Below are 22,603 nucleotides of genomic sequence, written 5' to 3'. Positions count from 1 at the left end.
TTCTTATAATATGAGATAACTTTTTCTTGTAAATTAAAAAAGTACAGAGTCCTTGTTGAAAAAGAATAATTAAGCCCAGTTTGGCTAATGAAAAATTAACACTAATGGTGGACTTTTTGAATAAATAATTTGTTGAGCACAAGTTTTAATTAATCCATTTTCATACATCACCTGGAGCTAAATTACCCTTCAAACCTTCACAATTAACAATGTCGACGTCAATATTCCCAAATAGCAGGGATCTAAAGGGATAAGACAATGACCAATATATATTGATGTACGTCCCCAATGATTATACACAAAAATAACCCTTTTGTAGATTACAATTACTGGTTGAAACTTTTGAACACTCAACTTAATAAACCAACTAATCAACATACAGTAGAAGTCCCTAAAGTTATTAAGCCAACGAATAAGAAAAACTTAATATAAAACTTTGGGGACTAGTGTAATAAACAGCCTATTGTCACCTCTCTCTCTCTCTGAAAATTCATTTTCAATTATTTATAAAGGGTAATTAGTGGGAGTAATTTGTAAAATTTTGCATTTATCTTGAAGAATATTAAACATGATAAAACTACTTTTACTAACTGTCAAACCCCTCCCTCCAGAAAAATATAAGGGGGGAAATGGAATAAAGAAATGAAATGAACTTTTCTTATAAAGAAAAATTATTGTGCCTCCAACATTTTAACTTAATAATTGATTATTTCCCAAATTTTTATTCATTAAATTTCAACCAAATATACCTTTCATCGCCTAAGAAATTTAAAACCGCTATAAAGAATGGTCTAAACTTTATATCCAACTTAGATTAAAGAGATGCTTTTCACAGTTAAACTTGTGTGCTGGCTAGCCTGCTCAGAAGTGCTACCCCCAGTTACAATCAGCCTCCAGAAACCCCCCCCCCCCCCCCAACCCACTAGATCTATCGAAAGTGCAAAATAAAAACTTTTCTTTCAAATTCTGTGGGGTTGATTATGTTTTGAGAAAATCAATGAAAAAACTTTTCACTATCTCCCCCCCCATACCACCCTCCTCTTACTCTATTGTTTTTTTTAAGTTGGGGGGAGACTAAGTCCCCCTCCCCATCCCCCCCCGTTGCTGAGCTCTTAATGTTGTTGTAATGAAAAGAAATTAATAAAGTTTGTGGTTTTGCAAATGGCTAAGAGTTTTCAGGGCGTAGAGGGATATTTATACTGAAGATATATATTCTTATTGAAAGTATGTTTGACGTGGTTACATACTATGTTGAAATATATTTGAATATAATGGCTACTATGGCATTAATATTTTTAGATAAAATTGAAATGCGGCCTTAGTTTGAAGAAAATTTATTTCTGTAGAAGCCCTATCCCCATATTTGTGAAATTAGTTCTCTACTTAAGTTTTATCCTCTGTAGAAAAATAATACCTTTTTTCGGGAGGCGAGAGGCTGCTCTATAATCTACTTTCATAGTCTGTCTGACAGTACATTTGTAAATAAAATATCCCAAATGGAAACAATTGAGATGTTTAAAGCAGAGCTCTTTAAAATACTATGGTCCTAGCTACCACAATATTTTGCTTCTGTACAGTTTTCATTGAAATAAAATAAAAACAGCTTGCATTGTAGTAAAAAATTGGTATATACACTTATTAAGAAAAAATCCTCAACTAAAACAAAAAAAAACCGTAAAAAGAATTAAAATTCTTTTTAAAAATCCTCAAAATATAATTAATTTAATAACACTTATTTTTTCTGATACTTATTATTTTCTTTAAGAACACTTTATAAAACTTGAAATAATCTTAAAATCCTTTTTTCCTAAGAAGTTATTTATTATGCTAAGTGACAAAAAAGTTTTATTAATATTTTTTTTCTTAATAATCTTCTTACAGGTATTATTTAATATATTAGTTGTATAAATCAGCTAATTTTGAGATTTTAAATACTTTTTACTGTTTAAACAAGGATGGCAACACCCTTAAGTAGGGTAGCACAAGAAAATCATGGAATGGACAAACGGACAAAGTGTGTTGTGAACGTCTTTTGAAGCGTGACCGACAGACAGACGGACAAAACAAGTTATAGACTAGATGCGCATATATCATAGGAATCTTTGTTGAAATTTTAAGCTGTCTATCTTGAACAATAGCCGAGAAATTCAACTTTACCCCATTGTATTACGGACTGACAGACAAGGTTAATTATAGAGCAGCTTCGCTAGACAGTAGGGTAAACAAAGTTTTTTTACCTGTAAGGTTTCAACGGCTGATAACTGTTGTTTGAGAAGTATGAGTTGTTGGTGTTAGAGGGAGTCCAGTTTTGTGAACACGAGAGTGAGGGAGTCCAGTCCACTCCACACATCTCATCCAGGCTTCCTTCTAGTCTACAAATAGAAATATATAATTAGATATTGATAAAAATAGGTATATATTGAACATAAAAAGATAGATAGATAAGTAGTAAGGTTTTTGTCTGAAGCTAATGATCTCGAAAATTTATTGTATTTTTCAGTAAAGCTTTATAAATAACTTGGGTTGGTTTTAGGCTATTTTCCTAACATTCCCTAGAGACTAAGGGGGCCGCAACTAGTATGTAATAAAGAATCACATTGTGTACAAAAAGAATACACAAATCCAAATCCTTATTACACTTAGGAAGACTTATCTAAACTAAAAGACATGAAAATGTATTTACAAAAATTTATTATAAATTATGCATGGTAATTCAAAATTTTAACATTTATAGTCAAATTTAGGCAGATAATCAGGGAGCTAAATGGATAAGAAAATGGCTGATAAATTGATGTATATCCCCCATGATTATACACAAAATCACCTCTTCTGTAAATAAAAATTAGAGGTTGAAACGTTTGAACACTCAACTTGATGAAACAACCAATCAAAATTCACTGAAGTTCCCAAAGTTGTTAAGCCAATGAATAAGAAAACGTTATTATAAAACCTTGGGAACTAGGGTAATGAAATGCCATTAATTAACGAGTTCTAACAAATTATTTATTAGAAAAATGTTCTCTGTTACAATAGAACCTTATGTAAAATAGATAGATAGATATAATACTCTGTGAATTAGACGATAAACATACAAAAGGCATGAATACAGACAAGCAGACAAATTTAAAGCCCTATAATCTTACCACGCATTAAGATAGAGACAAATATAAAAAAAGGGGTTTGCACAATCACATGGATCTTATGGAACAGACAATAGGTGATAAATTCATTTACGTCCCTTTTACGATAAACAAAATTACTCCTTCTGTAAATTAATATTACTCCCCACTTTTTTTGAGCCAACAAATTTAGGAATATAACTTTGAGAACCAGTATATTAACAGCCCATTGTCCCCCCCCTCCCTAAATATTCCTTCACCCCTGATACACGTGAGCAAAAATTTGTGCAAAAATTTAAGTTTACACACTTTAACGAGGGATGGAGAAAAGATTATTTTTCAAAACAAAAATCAAGCATACAAAAAAACAGCATAATGCCTTTTTAAAAAAAAATCCTATACTATACAATATCAGTAACACAAAGAACGATGTATGTTGTCCGTCTGTCCCCTAATATCTCGGTAACCACTAAACCGATCGGATTCTACTCTTCAGGGTTTTAGGCTATTTTCTTGGGGGGTAAGACACCCCCGACCCCCCTAAATAAAAAATCCCCCCAACTTCCTATACATACCTATTTATTTTATTTTAGATATTTGGAGCATTTTTTTCTATGATAGTTTGTCCCTTTTCTAAAAATCTCCCAAAATTCTAAGAATTAAAACTTGAAAACTTATATCAAAATTTTAACCAAAAAGTCATGAAAAATAATCACTGTTTATTAACAATGCCTGCAAAATAACCCTTTAAAAATAAGATATTCGGAAAGTTTTACAAAAGAAGAGACTTATTTATTCACCTTTTGGCAAACCTATCACTTGCGTTTAGTTTATACTTTTCGAAATTCAATTCTTTTGCAATATTTGTAGAAAATTCATATTAAATTCAGTTAGTTTTGTACACTTCATACTATGTTACAAACTGCTTTGATTCTTTAATTCAGTTTTAAAATTAAAAGCAAAGTAAATTTTTCTCTCAGTTAATTTATCATAAAACCCTTCCTAATTACAATACATAGACCTAATTAACGTTTTACTAAAAGATAATTTTATCTTATTAAGAAAATTTATTAACAACGTGAGGTTGTTATTTAGTCTTATATGTCTTGATTTAAAAGGTATTTGCTTAGTTTATTAGCATATTTAGACTAACTAAAGAAAAAGACATAGTTTCTATAAAAAAAATGAAAAACTTGACCGTTATGTCCATAAGGTGCGTAGCATAAGTAGTTTGCAAAATAAATCATAAATAAAATAATTTTGAAGTTTTTTATAGTGCCTATGAAAAATGACGTCATACTGACATACTATTGGTAAATTCAAATGTATACTGGCCTGCCATTGGTAATTTAGTCTGTATATTGGCCTATCATTTGTCATTTGTATTGTATGACGTCATTTAAATTTCAATAATTTCTTTGAAAGCTCATATGATTTATATTGATTTTTAAACTTTTAAAAATCTGTTAATGAACAAATGGCAAAATATTAATGAAAGAGCTTTCTTTCTAAAAATGGAAGCTGGAACCTTTTTTTAAAGATTGAATATCCGTTTCCGAGGGCAAGACAAACAATTTTTGTCCTGTAGATTGTCTGTCCATTACATCTCAGGCCAAAAGTTAAATATTGTAAGCAGGTTTTTATTCACGCAGCTAGGGGGATATTGCATTAAAGAAAAAAAAACTATTTTGCCAGCCTAATTGTCACGCTCAGTGATTTATTGATACCTAGTACATGTTAAAAAATTTAAAACAGATGTTTTAAATAAATGTTTCAACTTTTTGTTACTAATAGCTACGCCCCTTGAGGCCTCTAGGGGGCACTTACAAAGTTTTCCTTTCCAGCTATGTTATGATCATCTGTTTACATTGTAAAGGAGAACCATATCCGTTCAGCAGTTAGCGAGATGCTTCGGTACAGACAGACAGACAGACAGACAGACAGACAGACAGACAGAGATTCCTTTATCTTATTATAAGGATGGATAAATTATATTATTCTGATGCAATATCCCTGAAAATATGGGCCCACTACAAGCTAAAGGAATGTCTTATTAGGCCAACACAAAGCAAAAACTTTTTTTCTTAAGGGTTAGAAAATAAATTATTTTCCAGTATGGCTTCGAAACCGATTAATATCCGCTGGATTAGAATCAACTCTCAGCCATGCTGAAAAAAACTTGTATATAGCATTGTATTACGGACAATTTTCCAATTATTAAAAGAAAAATCATTATTTATATTTTTATCCGCGGAAACCTGTCTATAATACGATGCGAAAAATAAATATTATCAGCTTAACATATTCATAACATTATTAGAAGAGCATTAAATCTATCACATTGTCATAATAAAGACATAAGAAAATTTAATGTTTGGTTTAAATAATTTTAGAGCAAAAGCCACTTTTTTCATCTGGTAGTAAAAAAAATCTATGAGTTAGAACAATACCTTCATATCAAACTTTTAAATCTGATCCTTTTTTGGTTACATATATCATTTAATCGAAAGTCGGTGGTCATTTTAGATTTAGAGAAATAGTTGATTTTTTAACTTTTATATAATTTAATAAGTGTTTAACTCAAGTTAATGATACAACCAATCAAAATTCAATGAAAGTCCCTATTAATAAAAAAAACCCGTTATAATAAAACTTTTTGGGGACTAGTGTAATAAACAGCCCAATGTCCTCCCCCCCCCCCTCCCAAATTATACTAGCATATTAATTTTGTGCACGTTTATAAATGTAAAAATAATACAAGCTGCGCAAAAACTGATTCTTATATATATTAGCTGGAGTAAAGAATCGGTAAATACTGTGAAAGTTTGATTAGTGGAAATTTATCGCATCGTTTTATAGACAGCTTTCCGCGGATATTAAAATGTAAAGTTATAGGATTCAACCAGTTTTGTTAAAACCGAGGCGCCGAAGGAGTGGACTAAGAAAACTGGTATTAATTTAATGATTATTTTAATATTCGTTGAAAATTGTCTGTAGTACGATGCTATACTTGATTTTACAGTATGGCTAAGAACATGTTCTAAGAGGATTTAAAGCGGTTTTTATAAAAAAAATTGAAAAAAAGACATCAAATTTTTAGCACATTTTCTTTGCCGTTTCTGTCTGAAGCTAAAAACGCCTTTTTTTCTTTAAATTTATGATACTGCAAAAACTTTAGAAACGAGTTTTGAAAACGCGAATGGCGCGCCTTGCCGCGGATTTAGATATATATTATTTAATTCAAATACAGAGCTTACAAAGATTTTAGAACATAGGTAAAAACCAGGGAGGGTTACACTAGTCCCCAAAGTCTTATAAAAACACTTTCTTATTTGTTAGCTGAACAACCTTGAGGACTTTTATTGAATATTGATTGGTTGGTTCATTCAAATGAGTGTCCAAACGTTTCAACCTTTAATTGTAATCTACAGAAGAATGAATTTTGTGTATCATAATAGGGGATGTACATCAATTTATCGGTTATTGTCATATCCCTTCAGATCACTGAAAAAAAAACAGAAAATCTAGCACAAAAATTGTTGCAAATAATCAATCCCTTAAAAAAAATCTGTAGTTTTTCAAACAATCTTCAGTATAATTATCCCTCTTACAAAGCCTTACTTAAATATATCTTGAATATAATAATATAAAATTCATGTATAATATAAGTTTTAAGTATATAAATTAAAAATGGATTATAATATTTTAGAGCGCAAAAAAATCTGCTAAAATCTGACCAAAAAATCCGCTAATATAAAGTATTCATAGATATTTAGATGTTTTTATAACCTATTTAATCATTCTAAGTAAAGCTAATTCTATTATATTAGTATATTAATTCTATATAATTCAAAATTTATCTAAAATCTATTTAGATATAAATTTGTCTATATTTAATATTATAAAAAAAACAATTTTTAATTTATGATTCTAGGAAAAATATTAAAATAGCCTACTTTTAGCCAAAACAAGATTTTTATATTTAGAAAAAAAATTTGACTTTTCATATATTAAGTAGATATATTAACACAAAATTATCAAAAACATAATATTATATTTAAAATTAACACATTGTGTTGCATTATAAGTGTATTTTTAAAGCAAATATATCTAATTAATTTCAGTTATAAATTATAAAATATTTAAAAAAAAAATTTGTTAAATTATATAAAAAAAATACTTTTTCACCTATCAAAGCGATTTATTCGCTTTCGCGGGGTAAAAATGTTTGAAATTGCTGAAATTAGAACCTAATTTCCAAAACCTCACATTAACTTTTTGTCAAGAATTCCTTTTGAATTCTACTGTGTTTAGAAATAAAGAGTGGGGGGGGGGGGGGATTATTCTTAATGTGTGCCTAAAAAAGGTATAGAAGGGAACGGCGGGGGCTATTGGGGGCGGGGGGGGGGGGGGTCTAAGATTATTGTATATGTTGGTCTGGCCAATGTCTAAGATTGCAAAGTATTTGCACAAAAATCCAGGGAGGCAGGGATTTGAACCCTTGCATTAAAAAAATACTAAATTCAGTCACATAAAAAAATTCTCCAATATTAGGTACCCTTTCTTTTCTGCCTGTAAAAATACCATACACACCTCTTTTTCAACCTAAAGCCTCTTTTTATCAACCCCTCCCCCTCTAAACCTCAAAAATCCATCTAATCATTTTTAAAAGTACATTTTGAAGGTAGAATGAAACAGCAAAAATTTAAATTTCTTGTATTGATTACGGTGAAGCAATCTTAAGACTTTTAAATCATCAATTTATAAATTTATAAAATATAAATTATGATTATGAAAAACCACGAAGCAGCTTATATTGCCTAGAAAAATGACGTCATACAATACAAATGACCAATGATAGGCCATTATACAATGGTAAAATTATACTGGCCTATCATTGGTCATTTGTATTGTATGATGTTATTTTTATTAGGCACTATAAGCTGCTTCAAAATCATTTATTTCATTAAAAATAATTTGTAGTCTGGAATTTAAACTTTTCATGAAGCCTTTTGACTTCAGAACAAGCAGTAAATCTGTTAAATTATCCTTGGAGAAATATTTCAAGATACCCCATTATATTTTATAACAAACAGTGACATTTTCATAGTTTGCCAAAGTGCGAAAAAGTTCGCAAATCCGCGCTTACATTCCTACTAAGGCTCACACACACACATACACTCACACGCCCTGTTTCAAAAGAATTTGCACAAAACCTTGCAAAAGTCAAGAGATAAATACCGAAGGTTAGACAATAAGATTTCAAAAATAATTCCTAATATGTAGATTCACACCTGTAAAAGATCTCGGTAACTGCCTATTTAATCAAATCATCCTAATCCACCTAATTTGTTCATAATTTTTAAAGAACAGCGAATAAATCAAAAAGTTTTTGAGCAAGTTTATTTTGCAAACTTTAAGTAATTTAATCCTGAAATAATTTGCGCACAAAGTATGCCATTAATATCCAGCAGACGCTATTAAAAATGTCCAAAATTCTAGAAGCTTAATCATAATAAATAGGCCATGGATTAGCCATTCAACTCCCCCCCCCCCTTGACTTGCCCTCCCCCCCACCCCCCAAAGTTTACTCTCCAAGGAGACATTTATGTCCTCAGATTCCCCCCCCCCCCATTTGTTTGTTGATAAACTTTTTAGCTATTACATTTTTTCATGTTTTCAACAAAATTAACTTTTTAAGCAAAATAACATTAATTTTGGCTGATAAAAAAATACTGTTAAAAGTAAATACTTTTTGACCTTTACAGAGCATTTAAAACATAAGGTATAAAATAAAGATTCGATACCAAGCTAAACAATTTTTTGAAAACAAAGCATTTGATTACAATATTTTATAAATAATAATAGTTCTTAGTTTTTTCTGTAAAATTTTTATTAAGTTTTTTCACCGAACATTACTTACTGACCTCGCTAAAGCATTAGATTAAAATATGCTTACATAAAAGTACTTAAAGGCCAATTTTCATAATGTAAAATGTTTGAAATTTGTTCTAAAATTGCCTTAAAATCCCATTTCCTCATAATGCTTTGAAAATGTTTGGGCTGGGGGCAGCGGCCCCTTTCAATTCTCTCTCAATCTCATTTCCTTTGATTTACTTCTTCGCCCTTTATTTAAAGTCTGACACTGTAAAAAATAAAAAAAATACATAATTTAAGACAAATTTCTACTGCTAAGCAAATTTAAAACCAGGCTACTAGCCCAATAATCAATATTTTTTAGACATTTGCCATGATTCAGTAAAAATAAGTCTAGTTAACGTACTACAAATAAGCTTTTTTTAATTTTAAAATTTTTGAGAGTGCGATGTTGCCTTTCCACGTTGTGTAAAGGTTAAAATATGTTTGTTTAAGTAAGTTCTACTCTCTATACTAACATGTAACTAAGGGAAATGTAAATTGGTCAAAAGCCAATTCTGCTCAAGTTATCCTTATTTAAAAGTAACAGGATGTTTGTCTGTCTATGTGTAGCGAAGGATCTCGCTAACCGCAAGACTGATATGGTTTTCCTATAGAGTGAGGCTTTTTAAAAAGGTCCAGGGAAGGTTTATATCTATTTTTGGAGCGGGTACCTCCATCATCCCAAAGAGAAATCTTTCGTGGAAAATGACCACCATTTTTCTTTAAATTATTCTTTTTATTTTAAATTAAAATTACTAATTTTCAGACTTTTAAATTGACATTATGTTCATTATTTGCATTATTAAAACTTATTATTTACCAAGAAATGAGTAATAATTGTATGGAAATAAAAAAATTTCCATTTACCTATTCCTGCATTTCTGGCGCAGGCGCCAGTCCGGAGAATTCATTTACTAACAAAATAAAAATAGTTTAATACAAATAATTCATTCCGGCATAGTTAGTAAGGCCTTTTTCAGGGCAGGTATTGTAAATAATTCAATATTTTACTTAATTTGAGTAATTACGGCAAATCTCTAGCTGAAGACTAGCAAACATTGAGGAAGGGGACATTTGGCTGTTTATACCCTAGTTCCCAAGGTTTTATGATAGTTTGCTTACCAACTTTGGCGACTTTTAATGTTTTTTGATTGCTTGGTTCATGAAGTTGAGTCTCCAAATGTTTCAACCACTAATAGCATTTTACAGAAGGTGTAATTTTGTGTATCATTATTGGGTATGTACATTAATTTATTGGACATTGTCTTATCACTTTAGCATGTATGTCTAACATTGTCAAATTAATAGATAGATAACCGAACCAAGTCTGTGATCCAAAAATTTTATTTAATAAAAAGTTGATTTAAATCTAAGTAGCACAAAAAGAATATTTTTAACTTGTAATGATAATAAATTATGAGAAGGTTCCTAGCTAAGCAGGAAAATGTATTGTTTAAATCTGGACAAACTTCGGGGGACTTGAGTCAACTAAAGCGTTTGTAAATCCAGTTTTTATATGGTTTTAATACTGGTACCCAAAGTTTTATGGCACATTCTTAAATTTATTGGCTTAAAAAGTTTGGGGACTTATATTGAGTCTTGGTTAATTAGTAAAGTAAATCAGTGTATAAATTTTTCAACATCTTATTTCAATGTAAAGAAGGGGTAATTTTGTTTGATATAATTGGAGATGTGCAATATTTCGTCATTGATTGTCTTACCCCTTGAGATCTCTGGAAAATGTAACAGCAGTAGAAACCATTTAAAAGACCATTTTTTTGCTTTAATAGCGAAATTAAAAAAGATTTAGTTGACCAAAGTGAATTGAAATTCCCAACTACTTCTAGATTGTAGGATTTCAACTAAACAAGGTGTGGACAAGTTCACATGGATACAGGGGGATAAGACAATAGCAAAATTAATTTAACCTAATTTATAATAGCGTTGTAAATATCAGAAATTTTTTTTCAAAATCTTTTAAATGGGAGAAAAACTAATTTTAGAATTTTTATGATTAGATTATTTTCTGTTTTCTTATCCCCGCTTCCCTGAAGCATCTAAATCATAATTCATCATTTTAGAAAATAACTTAACAGCCCGCACCCTGTAAAACCTAAAAGCTTGTGATGACGTTATTTCAGTGGTTTATGCAGGGATCTAAATGGATAAGACAATGGCCGATAAATTGATGCACATCCTCAATATTGATACACAAAAATTACCCCCTTTTATAGATTACAATTAGTGGTTCAAACGTTTGGACTTTCAACTTAATGATTAAACCAATCAAAATTCAAAAGTCTCCAAAGCCAACTAATAAGAAATCGTTATTACAAAACTTGGTGGACTAGTGTAATAAACAGACCATTGTTCCCTCTCTCTCTGACTAAATGGATTTTAACAAGTTTTCAATAACAACTCTCAAGTTTAACTGGAGCTTTAGCTCAACGGAGCCCCCCTACTGTGGAAAAAATATTAAAAAATGGAAATTTTATTCGTTACATAAAGTTTTTGTCTTTTAGATCTAAAAATATTGTTGTAGATTGATAAAATTGCTTCTTTTAATGCTCGTAACGACTTGTAAGCGGAAAATCTTATTTTACAAAGCAATAAGGTTTTTCTCTGAAGCTTAAGATCAAAATAACAACTGAACTGATTGGGTTCTCTATTTAAGTCAAGTTTTACATAGGTCCCGTGATTGCTTAGGCTATTTAATTTCTAAATTTAAGTCTGATGGTTTTAAGCTATTATCCAAGCCCTCTGAATAAAAAAAAACCCTGGATTCTAGGGCCACAGCTGCTAGTAGTTATTAAATGTAATAATCAGAAGAGAGAAAATCAGATGATTTGAAGAATACATTAGATATGTAATTGCTCTTTACGGCGAGGTGCCAAATTTACCCCTCCCCCCCCTCCCCATCTCAGCCAACACACCTATTTGTTGGGGTCTATAGGTGCCAAAAGTCTAGAATGGAATATATTTTATGAGAAAAAAGAGAGAGATGACATTGCGCTGTTTATTACATTAGTCCCCAAAGTTTTACAATAATGTTTTCTTATTGGTTGGCTTAACAACTTTGGGAACTTTAGTGAAATTTGGTTGGTTTATTAAGTTAAGTGTTCAAACGTTTCAACCATTAATTTTAATATACAGAAGGGGTAATTTTGTGTATCATCATAAGGGATGTAAATCAAAAGACAAATTTTGTCTTACTTCTTAAAAAGGTATTGCAAAATTACAATCATATGTTTTAATTTATTCTATATTTTTCCTTTGTTTTTCCTAATGTTTGTGCGCGCCCTTGCCTATGGGGAGTAAAGTTAATGACAGAAGAAAACAATTTAACCATCGAACATAGATTATACATTGGCTTTGTAAGACAGGGAATGCTTTCCTGAAAAACACATGGTAGTGTTTCCAAATTCCTTAAGAAATTACATTTTTTAAAGTTTTGGTTTCATATTTATTTGGCTAATTTCTCTGCAATTCGATGTAAATACCATTAAAGCTTTCCAAAATGGTACTAAAAACATATGTATCTTGTAATAGTCATTGATATTTTTTTAGTTTTTTTTTTGAGGATTTTTATTCCAAACCCTGTACCTAGATATGAATGTTACAAGGGTGTTAATGGAAAATGGATAATATTAGAAGGGATAAGACAATGGACAATAAATATAAGTTCAACCCAAAATATGAACAAAATTAACCTTCTTATAGATTAAAATCAGTTTGGAACTGCTAGTTTTCATATTAATCAACTACTCAAAGCTTTTAAGCAAGTTTTGGGGACTAATTTAATTTAACAGTCCTAACTCCTCCCCCCCCCCCTTTCTTGTTCTGGATACAACATTTATATATTTTATATTTATTATCTTATAATAACATGAAATATTATAAGGAAAAAGAAAAAAAGTTTTCTCTTTAAAATGATAAGTAAATCAGGACGGCCAAACATTTATAAAATTATATTTTTTGTTAATTTTAAACAATTTGTACAGTTGTATTTTAAATTTATTTACAGTTTTTGTACTATTTGTTTTATATACCTTATTTAAAATTTGATAATGAACACACATTTCCTTTCTATTTTAATTTTTAAAGGCAAAACATTAAAACTCTAGAACTTAAAGTGAATTAGGTTTCCCAAACATTCCTCAAAATTCGTTCAATTCAACCATGTACACTTTGTTACAACTAAAACAATTATTTTGTGTACTTTTTCACATATAATAGCCTCTTACTATATCATTATTTTATTAATAATTGATTTGCAACTTATTTTACAACAATTATTGGTTGACACACTGTAGGTATTATTGGAACTGCTAGTTTTCATATTAATCAACTACTCAAAGCTTTTAAGCAAGTTTTGGGGACTAATTTAATTTAACAGTCCTAACTCCTCCCCCCCCCCCTTTCTTGTTCTGGATACAACATTTATATATTTTATATTTATTATCTTATAATAACATGAAATATTATAAGGAAAAAGAAAAAAAGTTTTCTCTTTAAAATGATAAGTAAATCAGGACGGCCAAACATTTATAAAATTATATTTTTTGTTAATTTTAAACAATTTGTACAGTTGTATTTTAAATTTATTTACAGTTTTTGTACTATTTGTTTTATATACCTTATTTAAAATTTGATAATGAACACACATTTCCTTTCTATTTTAATTTTTAAAGGCAAAACATTAAAACTCTAGAACTTAAAGTGAATTAGGTTTCCCAAACATTCCTCAAAATTCGTTCAATTCAACCATGTACACTTTGTTACAACTAAAACAATTATTTTGTGTACTTTTTCACATATAATAGCCTCTTACTATATCATTATTTTATTAATAATTGATTTGCAACTTATTTTACAACAATTATTGGTTGACACACTGTAGGTATTATGCTTTACTGTATGACATTTTATTGTATTCTTCTAATACAAATAAGAGAGAGAGGAGACAGTGGGCTGTTTATTACACTAGTCCCTAAAGTTTTATTATAACGCCCATTCGATGGATTAACAACTTTGAAGACTTTTGATTGGTTGGTTTATTTAGATTAATGTTCAAACGTTTCAACAACTATTCCTAAGCTACATAAGTAGTAATTTTGTGTATTATCATTGAGGATGTACATTAATTTATCAAAATTTTATTTGTATAATGAAAATGACAACTTTTATTTAATGCCATATAATCAACCGACGACATATAATCTTAGAATTAGAATTCAGAAAAAAATGCTACCATTTCATTTTAGTAAAGGTGATATGGTAGCATTTTTAGCTTGAATTATTTGGTTTTCAGGCCATTATTAAATGGATCTATGAAATAATAATGGTACAGTGTACAACATTATATTTTATACTTTTTGAAATTTTAATTAATTCAATTTCGAGTTCTTTTTTTTCATTTAAGACTTGAAATTTATATTACTTATTATTAAATACATTAATAAACGTAATTTTTGAATGATATTATTTTAAATTAACAATTATAATTCTGGCCAATTTACACTTAAATGCATATACCTATTATATAAACAGTATGTTCGTTCGTCCATACTTTATGAAACCATTGCATAGGCTTATTCCTGTTATTGTAGCTTGTTATTGCTTCGCTACCTTTGGACAAATCTGTCCTTTTTTATTTATATTTTGTTATATGTTAACGAGGAAATTGGTTTATATATAAAATATTATATGAGGAAAAATTTTAATAAAAGAAACAATTTGTATTGTATTCTTAGATAAATGGATAAGTAAAAATTATAAAATTGTTTTGTTATCATTTAGTTAGCCTTAAATTATATTTAAAAGTAAATGCTAAAATCCTTTTATATAAAGTAGTAAGCGATTTTGTTTTGTCTGAAGTTAAGATCTCAATAACCACTCAACTGATTGGGTTCTATATTGTCCTTTCCCTATGTCTCCGATTTTTTATCAGAGGCAAGGCCTTTTTCAGGGCATGAAGGAAAAGTCTTCAAAGAATTTTTACCTTTGACATTAAGTTATAATAAGATCTTATTTGCCCCATATTGTGTCCAATTTTTTAGTGGTTTTGGAAAGACATTAACTTATCTAACCAAAAGACCTTACTACTTTAAATAATAAGATAATACGTGTAATATAAAATGTATGAAAAAACAAGGTCTTTGATGCCAATTCCAGTCCATTTATACGTTCGTCTGCCATACTTTAGCTTGGTGTACTAATTGTTTTTCCATTAGCGTATCCCCACCCCCTGGGGCATAGCAAGGTATGGTGTTGAAAGTGTATAATTTAACGCTATAATGTTACACAAAATGCCAGGGAGGGAGGGGATATTGGGGCTGTAGATTATCATTTTACCCAAAGTTTTATAATAATGCTTTTTTAATTATTAAACTTGGTTGAAGCTAACAGTTTCCAAAAATTTTGACCCCTAATTTTAATCACTGTGATTGTTCTTTAACTTTTAGTCTTATCCCTAGAGATCCCTGAAAAAAAAAGACTGGTTCCATGGTTATTTTTGTGACAAAGACGTGTCAGAAGACCTGTATGCTATCCTATTGATTACAGTCTACTGTTATTTTCCTTATTTAATGCATCTTAGAACCCCCTACAGGGGGACCATTGTGTATTTGTTAAAATTGATTCAAAATCAAAGTCACAAACCTAAAATAATATTTTTAATACAATCTTTTAAAAGCACTAAAGCAATTGATTTGTGCATTTTATTTAAGGGAAGCTTTACGCAAGTCCATATGGGTTTTAGGCTATTTTATTCTAACTTTAATTTATATTATTCGGATTAGAAAGTTACATAAAATTACAATGAAAATAAACTTTAAAGTTTGATATTAATAGAACAATTCCACCAATAAACAATTAAAAATAGTATTCCAGACGGCAACAAAAAACTTTTCTGCGCATGTTGACCAAAAAAGGCATACAGCGGATAAATACAATACGCTACACCAAGCAAAAGTCGGAGCCTTAAAAATATGAAATTTTATAAAATCCTATATTGCATATCTACTTGATATATACTAATAGATACCGCTATCTACCATTATTAATATTCTTTAGTTTATTGGCTACTTGTTCATTTTATCATAGCTTAAACAATGGGTTGATATATTAAAAAGTTTTAAATTTTCATAAAAATTACAAAATTTTAAGGTTCGAACCCTCGCTCTCACAAGATATCTATTTAAAAACCTCAGAAATCATAAAAAGCGTCGTAAAGATTACAATGAAATGGCTGAACAGTGGGTTTTAACGCGCTATTTAAAGCATTTTTATGCCAGTTAAAACATAATTCGGGATAATTATATTTTTGCGAAAAAAACAAGGATTTTGCTTTTTCAAAGTTGGGACGGCAACTTTTTAAAATACATTTAATTTTGGCAATTTTTAAGGTTTTATGAGGGATATAAACCCCATTTTTTCTTGAAGGGGTGAAGGGGGGGGGGACTTTTTTTGTTTAGACTAATACATAATATTATAATTTACTGCTAATTTTGGCATTTGTGAACTATTACAAAAAAATATGTTTACTGAAAAATTAACTTTTGTAGTAGCTTAAACCCCTCAACAATATACTTATATAAAGACAAGCTTTTCATAAACTTAGACTGGTACATTTTATCAAAAAAAAGTATGAAAATACGAAAAAAACACGTTTAAATTTTAAAAAAATATGGAATTTTACGATTTTCTTATCTCTAATATAAGTTGTATTTATTTATTTAATAATAGTATATATTAAAATCTTTGTTTATTTATTTAAGAATTTAAAGTAATGTTATTCAAATAAAATAATAATAATTTTAATTATTTAAAACATTTTTTTTCCTTTTTTTAATAGTAGATATGATAAGGAATAAAAACAAGTGTCGAATTTAATTTTTTTATAATAACAATTAAATACGCAATATTTACGCTGATATATATCTATCTATTACAGGGTGTTTTTACACAATTTTTTAAAAATATAAATATCAATATTATAATTTTTTTTAGCTTATTTCTATAAAAATTTTACAATAAAAATTGTATCTATTTTAATTTTTAAAACACCCTGAAATATTGATATAAAAAACATATGAATTATAACAATTGTATTTGTATATTGTTTAATATCATAAAAATAGATTTTTAAAAGGAAATATACTACCTAAAAAATTTAAAAAACTTGTAAGTTTTTTTTCCAAAAAATTCAAAGAAACAAAAGTCTTAGTCTATTTTTTTCTTCATATGAGCTAGTTTTTTTAATAATATGTTCTTAAAATTTTGGACAAAAAAAGTGTATTTTTAAAGTACTAATAAATGCATTTTATTTAAAGATTACCTATATTATTTAAACTAAGTACTTATTAAATAAAATATATTGTATAACATACATTTATAAAAAATTAGGTTAAATTCAATTCAATTCAAAAAACTTTTCCATGAGTTGTAAGTCATTATTAAGTCAAATTTAGAGGGAGGGAGGGGACATTATGCTGTTTAGTGTTTATTACACTAGTCCCCAAAGTTTTATAATAAAGTTTTCTTATTCGTTGGATTACCCACTATGGGGACTTTTATTGATTTTTGATAAAGTTGAATGTCCAAACGCATCAAGCACTATTTGTAATCTACAGAAGGGGTAATTTAGTGTATCATCATTGGAGATGTACATTAATCTATCAGCCATTGCCTTATCCCTTTAGATTCCTGAATTATCTATCTATTTATATTATTTCCTTACCTATTAGATACAAGTGGTTCCAGTATGACCTCTCCAACTTCTAACCTCCCCGGAGTTTGCACTGTGGCAGGATGTCGTCTTCTAAAATAGAAAAATCTCCATGAAAATTCCATTGTGTCAAAAAACAAATCTTTAGTATAGATGTATATACTACCTCCCCCCTTTTTCAAGGACCTTTTTCGTCTGTTAGAAAATTGTTTTCTTCTTGGCTGTGTTAATATTCCCGTTTAAATTGGTTGATTTTCAAAGACCCAATTTAGAGACGGCACAAGGTCATTGTAATAGGGAAATACTGTTATTTAACCCTTTCTCCCTCTAGTGTTTTACTCTAATGTCAAAATTTTTATAAATTCTTGATTGGTTGGCTCAAACTAGCCAGAGAGAGAAAGAGGGGACAATAGACTTTTTATTACATTAGTCAGTCCCCAAAGTTTTATAATAACGTTTTCTTATTTGTTGGCTTAACAAATTAAGTGATTTCAGTGAATATCGATTAGTTGGTTCCTCAAGTTGGGTTTTCAAACGTTTCAACCACTAATTTGAATAACAAGAAGGGGTAATTTTTGTGTCGTCATTGTAGATGTACATCAATCTATTGTTCATTGTCTTATCCCTTTTGATCCCTGGCAAATCTATTTGCTGAATCTGCTATTCTAATAATTAATTGTTATAACAAAACCTGGTGGTAATAATTTTATACAAAATCGTCCATACAAACATAATTTTAATTTTTATGATCGTGTTCACCGAAAAAGTTAAAAAAACCGACGCCTCGCAAAACCCCATATACCAATGAGTAAAGTTCTACAAAAGCAGAGCTGGATCTTTAAATCATTTTAGTGGTGAGCCAGATCGGGGTGAGCCAACTTTCCACCAATAAGAGCACAGCATTTTATAAAATGCCGCGCTGTGATTGGCTGAAATTCGGCGCACCCCTATCTGGCTCACCACTAAAATGATTTAAAGATCCAGCTCAGAATTCTACCTAAATTTTAGCTAATAAAAAAAAATAATTTAATTTACTGTTGGGGAAATTTTGTTTATTATCATTTGGGATGTACAAAAATTAGTTATTTGTTGCCTCATCCCCTTAAGACCCTTTTTAAAGGCAGGAAGAGTAGCGGTGCGATTCTGAGTCTTAATTAGAATATATATAAACCATTGACTATGCAAGCTAAACTTGTAATTTTCATCATTAATTTTACCGGTGTCACTTCATTTCCGCCCATACATTGCATAATTATGAAAACATCAGAACTGCAAAATATAGCATTAACCCCAGAGAGAGAGAGAGGGGGAATGGGCTGTTTATTATACTAGTCCCCAAAAGTTTTATAATAACGTTTTCTTAATAGTTAGCTCAACATCTTTGGGGACTTTAATTGGTTGATTCATTAAGTTGAGTGTCCAGACGTTTCAACCACTAATTTTACGCTTCAGAAGGGGTAATTTTGTGTATCATCATCATCAAAGTACATCAATTTTAAGGCCATTGTCTTATCCCTTTAGAACCCTGATTAATACGAACTTGCTCGTCTCTTTTGCTTTATTGTCTTTTATGAACATACTCCATAATATACTTATGACACAGTGTCTTTAAAAAAATTGCTATTTCAAATGTATTAGGTATATGCGAAATTGAAGATCCACCAATTTTTCCGTGGTGTTGCCTTTGTCAGGGAAAAGATAGTCGACGATAAATTTGTATACACCACTTTGATGATAAACAAAATTACCCTTCTCAATTAATATTTGAAAGTTTACACACTGTAAATTTAAACCTATTAATGAAGATTTAACAAGAGTGCCCAAAGTTTTTAAGTAAAATAATGAGAGAAGGTGTTTATAAAACTTTGGGTACCAGTATATATTTCAGTCCAATATTTGCATGACAGCAATCTTAAGGTAACAAAAGCTGAAAAACTTTTGACATACTATGACAACCAGCGACTATAGAATACAGAAGAGAAACTTTGAATAATTTAAAGTTGTGCCAAAGGGGTGATTTTGTTTTACAATAATTAGAATGTTTGTATAAGGGGGGGGGGGCAAATCCCCCATCCCTCCCAACATCCTCCAACGTTTTCATTAAAACATAGAACACACACATAGAGACACAAAACCTATTGCTTAAGTTAGGTACCTAGTAGATATCTATTTTAGGGGGTTTTCACACCCTCTAATTATTTTTGAAAAAAGAAAAATTTTGAAAATGGTAATTAAAACATGGTCATAATCATATAATTATAATTACATTACATGACTAAAACTTCTCGGCAATATTTAAATCTTGGCTTTAAAAATATATATTTTACGCAGTTTAATGCTTCTAAAATCAGGTTCTTTATGTTGTGGAGAATTAACAACACTTTAAAATGTCTGAAATTTTTGTAAGAGAAGATAGTCAAAATTAAGAGTCCAATTTGGTACAGTACATATTTTGTACATATAGCTTTTTCTCTTAGAGGTATATTTGTTGGATTAATGAAAAACAGCCACTTTTAGAAGCCGTTTTTAAGTGGTTAAGTCTCTTGTACATTTTAAACTTGCGAACATTTTTGGACTAATGGGTATTTGTTCCCGTATAAGTAGTCTAATGCGTTTGATTCTTAAAAATTTTACTAGAATTTAAAAAAATGCTTTTTATTTAAGTCGACAGTATGACCAATTATGAATTTGTACAATAAAATGCTATTCTAATAGCAGATAGCTTGTTATCGCTGCGCTTTTAAAAAACATTATTGTCCAAGTTTCGTTACAAAAACAATTTAGTTTACATTTTATTGATTAAAACCAGGGATCTAAAGGGATAAGACAATGGCCGATAAATTTGTGTACATCCCAAATGATGATACACAAAATTATCCCTTCTTTAATTTACAATTAGTTGTTGAAACTTATGGACACTCAACTAAAAAAACTAACCAATCAAAATTCAATAAAAGTCCCCAAAGTTGTCAAGCCAACAAATGAAAAAACGTTATCATAAAACTTTGGGGACAGTCCAATGTCCCCTTCCTCTCTGGACTAAAACGGCACTTCCTATTATAACCATTTAATGGTAAATAAATTAAAAATGATTATATGAACAAAACTTATTAAAAAATCAATATAAGCAATAAATATACCTAAATGTAATGTACAAATCATGGTGTGAAATAACTTCCGCCGCATATTATTACATTTCTACAGGGGGGGGGGAGGGGATGTTTGGCTGTTTATTACACTAGTCCCCAAATCTTGTAAATACGTTTCTTATTCGTTGGCTTAGCAACTTTGGGGACTTTTAATGAACTTTGATTGGTTAGTTCATCTAGTTGAGTGTTTCAACCATTAATTGTAATCTAAAGAAGGGGTAACTTTTTGTATCATCATTGGGGATGTATATCAATTTTTCGGGTAGTTTGAGCTGTTGCAATAATCTTAGTATTTCTTCATATTTTGATAATATGTTACATATGTGGAAGTGATTGAATACCCAAGTTAGTTATAGGCCTATTCTATATGATATTAGAGTAAGGCTAGAATTTTTAAAAACTTCACGAAATTTCCGCAGCACTGCTTTACTATACCTACTGTTTGTTAGTTTGAGTCTATTTCAACTTTCTCCAATGGCATATATAATGAATAAGAGAGGGTAAATTGGTTATTACCCTAGAAAAAAGTCTATTCCAACTTACTCTAAGAGCATATAAAGAGTTAAGAATGGAGGAAGGTGGGAATTTACCATTAACATAAAAAGGGGTCTAGTTCAATCTACTCTAATTTTAGTCTAGTGGCAAATATAGAGTGAATACCTAATAGAGGGAAAAGTGGGAAATTAGCAATTACATTTATTAATCAGTCTAATCCAACTTATTCCAATGGCATATATAGAGTGAATAAAAGTGGGGAGGGGAAATTGGCCATTAAGTATAGCAAGAGGCATAAAGGCATTATAAATCTATTCTATACAGGCATAAATAGAAAGTTAAGTTAAGTTAGGTTAAGTTATGTTAAAATAAAGTTGCTTGACAAGAATGAATGTTTTTATATAAGTAGCTCAGCAAAAAAATATTTTTTGGAATAAATATATTTTCTCAAATTCTAGTGTAAAAATTATTTTTTTTTCTTCAATTTACCTATTACTTTATAGCAATTTCTTTTCGTATTGGCTACAAGTATATATCTTTCTATATTTAATATTCTTTATACAATATAATAGATATATGTATTATAAGCCTTTAACCGTTCCAATAATTATTCATTTTATAATCTACTATTATTGTAGGTACTTAAAATGATATGTAAACTATTTTTAAGATGAAAATTTTCCTTATACATTATTATTGACATTTGGGTAAAAATCTCTTAAATCAAAATGTATATTTCGACCCCCCTCCTCAAAAAAATCCACTTTTAATTTTAAAGATATTTCTTGTCCCAAAAATGTAAGTTTAAACCTCACCCAAACTAACCTAAAAGCACCAAAAAAATCAGAAATAAACAGGGGAGGCTTAATGATGACACACTGGCGACTTAAAAGGAATGTGTCGACATTTGTAGCGTGTTTTTCAACACTCTTTCAAGCCCATAGGAAAAAAATAGTTGAAAAGGCAAAGTAACAAGGATGAAAACACTTGTTAATGCAAAGCTTACGTCCAAATATTTAAATGCAAGTAACAGGATTTATGTCTGTCTGTTTGTACCAAAGGATCTCGCTAACCGCTGAACAGATAGGGGTCTCCTTTATAGAATAGCTCTCATAGGTACTGGGAAGGGTTATAGTCATTTTGGTGGAGGCCTCTAGGGGCGTAGCCGCTAATACATTGATGTAACAAGAGAA

General features: G+C 29.7%; 1 protein-coding gene across 1 annotated transcript in view; it reads right to left on the bottom strand.

Annotated features, from left to right (window-relative positions):
* Positions 1 to 22,603, bottom strand: part of LOC145328820 (uncharacterized) — a 34,988-nt gene that overhangs the window by 6,911 nt on the left and 5,474 nt on the right. Inside the window, exons 2-3 of the mRNA XM_080172720.1 lie at positions 17,779 to 17,859; positions 2,238 to 2,372 (exon numbers count right to left, since the gene is read on the bottom strand). Coding sequence (XP_080028846.1) covers positions 2,238 to 2,372; positions 17,779 to 17,859 — 216 coding nt within the window. The remainder of the gene's footprint in view (positions 1 to 2,237; positions 2,373 to 17,778; positions 17,860 to 22,603) is intronic.

The sequence above is a fragment of the Acartia tonsa genome, chromosome 9 (genome assembly GCF_053477335.1).
Source record: "Acartia tonsa isolate MP-2025a chromosome 9, ASM5347733v1, whole genome shotgun sequence".
Lineage (NCBI taxonomy): Eukaryota > Metazoa > Arthropoda > Copepoda > Calanoida > Acartiidae > Acartia > Acartia tonsa.
Note: the sequence above shows the minus strand (reverse complement) of the source record. Positions and strands in the feature narration are given on the sequence as shown.